The sequence below is a fragment of the Gossypium hirsutum genome, chromosome A06 (genome assembly GCF_007990345.1).
Source record: "Gossypium hirsutum isolate 1008001.06 chromosome A06, Gossypium_hirsutum_v2.1, whole genome shotgun sequence".
In the NCBI taxonomy this organism is placed as follows: Eukaryota; Viridiplantae; Streptophyta; class Magnoliopsida; order Malvales; family Malvaceae; genus Gossypium; species Gossypium hirsutum.
In genome coordinates this window covers 118,872,484-118,878,863 of record NC_053429.1, presented here as the reverse complement: position 1 = coordinate 118,878,863, position 6,380 = coordinate 118,872,484, and the positions used below count along the sequence as shown (strand labels likewise).

The 6,380-nt window shown below is 30.5% G+C and overlaps 1 protein-coding gene across 1 annotated transcript; it reads right to left on the bottom strand.

Annotated features, from left to right (window-relative positions):
• Positions 1-4,664: 4,664 nt before the first annotated feature.
• LOC107963455 (glucan endo-1,3-beta-glucosidase 12) lies at positions 4,665-5,641 on the bottom strand. The gene is made up of 3 exons (XM_016899968.2): positions 5,357-5,641; positions 5,014-5,265; positions 4,665-4,923 (listed from the first exon to the last, which is right to left on the bottom strand). Exons 1-3 carry the CDS (start codon positions 5,424-5,426, stop codon positions 4,889-4,891), a joined length of 357 nt encoding a protein of 118 aa, XP_016755457.1. The 5' UTR covers positions 5,427-5,641; the 3' UTR covers positions 4,665-4,888.
• Between the last annotated feature and the right edge of the window lie 739 nt (positions 5,642-6,380).

Here is a 6,380-nt window from a genome sequence, read left to right as displayed (position 1 = left end):
AGTGTTCTGGGTTTTCGACAAAAAATTTTAGGTAGTTTTGAGGGGTCGAGATGTGATAACGCACTTTAGCATATATACATTTCATATGTCATGGCGAGATAGGACTATGACCTTATAAACCCATCATGAGGAAATTCAATTTCGAGGTAATAATGTTTGATACAATAAGAGGTCAAAGTGAAGGTGAAGGTCCCAGTAGGCTGTTCTGATGCAGTCACGGGTTCGAGTATAACCGGGGGGCCAAGTGACGGTCATTACGCGGTCAGGAGTTCAAGCTTTTTGGATACCCACAAACAATGCCCTATATATACCATACATAAGATTGATGCCATAATCATATGAAAAAACTCTGGGGACTTCCGATGTAATCAACGTAATTTTTTTCTCTATTTCCAAGTAGTCGGTATATCTAACCTTTCATTCTTGTCCAAATGCCAACACCGAGAATAAAATAATTTATTTTATTATTTTGATATATAGCTATAAATATCAAACTTTACTATGTTTATTATTTCGACAAATTAAAATAGTTTTAATTATAATTAAACTTTTTTTAAAATTAGAAAACAAATAAAGTTGTGGCATGTGCCAAGCTAAAACGAAAATGATAAAAGTTTTTTAGTGTTTGTCCAAAATTACAAAATTTTACTACCTTATTATTTCACATTAGTAATTTAACATGAATGATGAACTAATTTATAAAATGTATAATGATTTCTTTAATTTTTAACTTGATAAAAAAATCATTTTAACTATCACTTAAATATTTACTTCTTTCATCCTTAACTTTATTGACGTGACACACACGTAGATTGCAACGTTAACATTAATTTTTTAATATAAAAAATTATATAATTTATTAAAAATTTTAAAAGTATTAAAAATATTTTTAACTTTTAAAAAGTTAATTAAATGCTAGCATGGTGTACACATGGACTTCCAAGCAAATGCCATGTTAGCAAAGTCAATAAGCATTAACTTTTTCAACTAATTTGGGATGATTTGACAAATAATGCAAGTTCAAGAGTTGAAACAGGCAAAAAATTAGATGGAAGGCTAAAATGACTTTATTTTTGAAAATTGGCGAGTCAAAAAAATCATTATACCTTTATAAAATAATTAAAAAATTAGGTGCAATGATAAGATACTTTATACTCTTAAAGAAAAACACAGGTTTAAATTTTAGAGAAAATATTTGTCGGATGGATAATCATAAACTTCAAACATGAACCGTAAAATTGAATCGTTTTTACTTTCATTTTTTATTGTTTAATAAGAATAATTTTTAGTTAAAATTAAGAGTTTTCACGAATAAAAATAAGCGAGTAAATTTTTACTTAATTAAAAAACGATAAATTTACTTAGTGCACTAGTTTAAGAGCTTTTAATAAGTTGCTGACGCCGGCTCGAAGGCTTAGCATTAAAGCTCAGTCGATGCCCCGGCAAGCTCCGCCATGATGACGACTTTATTTCCTCCTCGCCAGCTTACCTTCTGGACGTGGGTACATCAGCCTTGCTTGAACAGACACTTCCGATAAGCTTTCTTCTCTTCTTGCTCCGGGCAACGATGGCTAAGCTGATAAGGGGTCTAGGGTTCACCCTCTTGTGTTCTGGGCTAGGCTTGGTTGGCCTTGTAAAGTTTTATTTCTTTGGACTTTGGGCCTTGTTATGTAATATTTAATGAATTGCTTGATTTCTATTTATAAAAAATCAGTTTCTTTAAAAGCAGCTGAGTTAAGTAACATATTTCATTTTTCAGTAATTTTAAAAAGTTATTTCGTCATTAGTTATTTTCAATTAAAAGAGTAAAGGAAAGATTTGTTCACATTTTACAACCATATCGAGGGTTGGTCGCTGCCACTTTTAATAATATTTTATTTTTAAGGTTTGAATTTGAGTATTTTTTTTAAAAAGTATTAAGCATTTTATCATTGTATGTAACCACATAAATAATATCACAAAAAATTTAAATAACTTAAATCATTAATCACTTCATAAATATTTTTAATTTTTAATTTCTTTCTTTCTAGATTCATCTCGATAAATTTAAAAAAGCAAACAAAGAAATATATGATGATAAAGGTTTGCTTATGAGTGAGGGTAACCGAGCCGATGGAACGTGGTCAAACAAAAAAGCCCAAATAACGCACGAGGCATAGAGGAAATTAACGACCGACCACCTCATCCGTAGAGAGAACAGACTGAGACCACAGAGAGGGGCATTAATGGTGGGTAACCATACCATTAAATTCCTTTTGTGGGGAAAAGGAAAAACCTGGAAAAGATGGAAGGGAGTGAAGGCAATGGCCTTTTCTTTCATTAATTTATCTTGTATTACTAGGTGGTGGACCTTTTTGTTGTTTCAAGAAGGGGGTGAGTAGTGGTGAGATAAGGTAAGGAGCTCTCAACAGTGCTTTCAGGCTGATGCTTGAATTTAATGACCACCCATTTCTCCTCCTTCTATGCCTATTGCATACACTAGTAGATCAGTCTACATCTCCGTGAGAAACAATGGAACATCCCTCCCTTCCAAAGTTAGTAAGTAAAAGCACTATATTTCAATGATTGAGTGGTAAAAAGTTTTATGTCTTTTAAATAAAATTTTGGATTCAAGACTTGTAAATATAAGAATAGTACCGAAAATAAATTTTACTTTGATTTAAAAATTTAATTAAGTTAAACTCTAAATTTAATCGAATTCTAATATAATTACTTGTTGGGTGCTCAAAAATTAGGTTATAAACAAAATTTAACTTTCCTATTTCAATTACTGTGTTAACTCTATATAGGCATAAGCAAATACAGTATGTAGCAACTAACTACACCTTTAATTGTAACACCATTGATCGACCTCGACTTCTCTCATAGATGTCCATTTAATTTGTATTTTTAATAATATCAACCCTACATAACAAGTAGCAACTAGTTAGTAATATATATATATATATATATATAATTTAAACTATTTGGATAATCACCTAGGTTGAGAATACTCTTATTTCAATTACTAAATTCCTTTTTTTCTTTTTTCTTTTTTGAATTTCACAATTGCTATTAAAAGAATTGAAATTTGTACTTACTTCATCACTAAAATATCTTTAATCACCTAATGAGATGTTGACGTGGTCATTTTTATTAACATAATAATAAATTTAGCTCTCTATTTTTATATATTTTTATCAATTTGAGACTGATTCAATTTAAATATTTTAAAAGACTAAAGGTTAAAAAAATAATTAATAAAAAATCAAGAAAGCAATTAATGCATGTGCACCTAATTAAGTGCTTAAAATGAATTAGACCCTTTTGTTAATCGAAGTTGTGATAGATTGGTTTAAAGAAATCATAATTTTTAAAAAAAAATTATAAAAGTTATTGAAAATTATAAATAATTAAAAAAATAATAATTAAAAATTTAAGAAATTATAGATTATTTAAAAATGATAAGAAAATCATAAAAATAAAAAAAATATATAAAAATTATAAAAATCATAAAAAATTATAAAAATTCGTGAAAGCCAAACGAGTGCAAGTCAAAATAATACATCAAAATAATGAAGAAAAGCTAAATAAATGAAATATTTAAAGATTGAGGACTAAGTTTATTATTAAGTCAATAGTGACCAAATATATTCTAACAATGGAGTGGATACAATTCCAATTATTCTAATGGTAGTAATAAAAATGACAAAATAAATTGAGCGATGAAATTAGGAAAACAAACTCTTTGGAGAACGAAAATTTTGAATGATCATAATTTACCATCTTTTGATATGAATTACTTCTTTAATTCGCATTTATATTACACACTCTTCGGGCAAACTTTTTAATTAACTTGCTCCATGCATGCTTCACCGTAATTGCAAAGTTAGCTTGAAAACTAAATTCCCATGGAAGGTGCAATGTTGGGCTTTCGAAGAGGATAGCATCCGCCATACCTTGTGTAGCCACCATATATAAAAGTATGGGCAAAGTGAACCCCAAACACTAACATAGATTTCTGTCATATATGGCTGCGAAACGATGAAAGAGATTGTTTAAAATTGATAAGTATATATCAACATTCGCTAGGTGTGGTGGCTACTGATTTTGAGGATCTTTTGGTTTGTGAGCAACACCATACCAAATTTAATCCTCAGTATTGTCCCCAAATATATGTGAATGTATGAAAGGGATGACACTCTTCAATCTTCTATACTGAGTGCATGTGATATTAAATTTCCCCAAGTTGTAAAATTGAAATGGAATTGCTACACCAATTCATTTATTTTATCCTATCTAATATGTTGAGTGTGAATATTTGTTTTGAAATGTATCACTTTCTCATTAGAAGGTATTATTTTTATGTTGGAATTTCGTCTCTTGTACTCTAAAAAAGGTCCAAAGAGGTTCACAGAGTTTAGAGAGTGCTTCAGTTGATGAAGATACAACTTGCAAGCTCACAGGAAAAGTGTTATAATATTGTGCAAAATATTAATTATGCATATTGCACCTGCCGGGTTTGAACTAGGTGCAATATTCATAATTAATATTTCATAAAATATTGATATTTCTCTTGTGAATTTGCATATAAAATCTCAACAGGAAGACAATATTCTCCTTTGAGAGAGTAAAACACTCTAAAGCATATACTCTCTCAACAGTCAACAGAATCTAATCCAATAAGAAGAACAATAAGAAGCATTCTTTTATTCTATGTGTGTACCTTAAAATGGATTTAGGGATGGTACATAGCGAGATAACGAAAAGATGACAATTTTTGGGTTTTTCGAAGGGTTGAAATTGGAATTAGGGAACATTAACATTCAATAAAAACCAAAATAGGCTCATTGTTAACAAGTCTGAAAACTTTCCAAACGAAAAGTATTGCAATGATTTTGCCCTCCATCTAGGGAACGGTTTCAAATTTGCATGAATTATGGCCTGTCAACAAAAAAAGTTATTAACTTAGATTTGAATCATGGATAGGGATCAAGGCCTGTGAAGATGGCAACAACTAGATTATAATCTTACTTGGGTCAAGATCAGTGATGATTGCAGCAGAATTGAAGTAGCAAGTAGCTCCTTTGTTCTTGAATTTCTGGTAGTAGTTGTTAAAGGCATAAGATGCATGGTCTTTTATAGTATTTGGATGGTAACAAGGCTGGTTCACTTGTATCTTACTGCAATCTGCACCTCCCTTTCCACAAGCCCAATCAAGTGCCTTCAACAAGTCTTCATCTGGTGTTTGTTCGTCAGCTATCCACCATTCTCTGAACCCTCCACCTAATACAATCACAAAAAAAAAAAAAAAAAAGAGTACACCACCATAAAACCACGGAAACATCAATGAAAATCATTAAAACATTGGGATTACCTGCAGTCATCTGCAATAGTAATGAAACCAAGCAAAGAACAAGTAGAATCCTATGTAGAGCAGATGACATTGTGGCAAATCAAAGATGGAACCAGTACCACCATTATTTAGCTGTAAGGCTATAGAGAAAGTTAAATCTCATGATGGGAATTGTTTGCTTTTGTCAAAGTAGAGGTTCTTCTCTTTCTATATTCCTTCCATCTTACGATTAACAAGATTGTATTTTTTATTTTAATAATAGTCAAATCAATCAAGTGTAAATACCAGTAATATAATGCTTATGGAGGTAGCTATATATGTATATTTGGTTTGTAGCTTATGTGTTAAGCTTTCATTCGTAAGGAACATTTCAGATGATATTAGAATCAATTGGTCTCCTTGATGAAGGCAAACAAAAAGCAAAAGCAAAAGAAAAGCGTTAGACTTTGATCATATCTAAATGTTTTGAAAATTACATCAACCGCATTTGAACTTTGATCATTTGAGTGTTAATAACTTAATTATTGTTCTCTTCACATATTAAAAACAAAATTTGAAGGAATTAATTAAACATTATGAATCTTGGCTTTTTAAAATGAATTATAAGGCAAAATGATGTTAAATTAATCCATTAGAATTTAGGTAGATATCCATTGATTTTCCTTTCCATCTCTAAAGTGAAAAGGTAAATAAAGACAACAATCATTCTGTAAGTTCATTTTCGCTTTGGGGAGGGGCCGACTTATCAGCCATTGATTGGGCTGATAAACAATCATCAAATCAAGTGTGTCATAAGTACTTGTAATTTTTTAAAAAAATTAAAATTTAGTATTTGTAATTTTAGTTTCAAGAATTCATGATACGACTATGCGGCTCAATTTTCAGCCCAAGAACATATTGGGCTTAACCTTTTACAAAGCCCATGTAACAAGCTCAAAAGATCACAAAACGGGAGGCCCAACTTTAGATGGGAACCGAACAACCTTAGAGTTGAGAAAGATCATCAAGATTTTGAATTTTGGTTTCAAGAAAATCAAGAAACCAA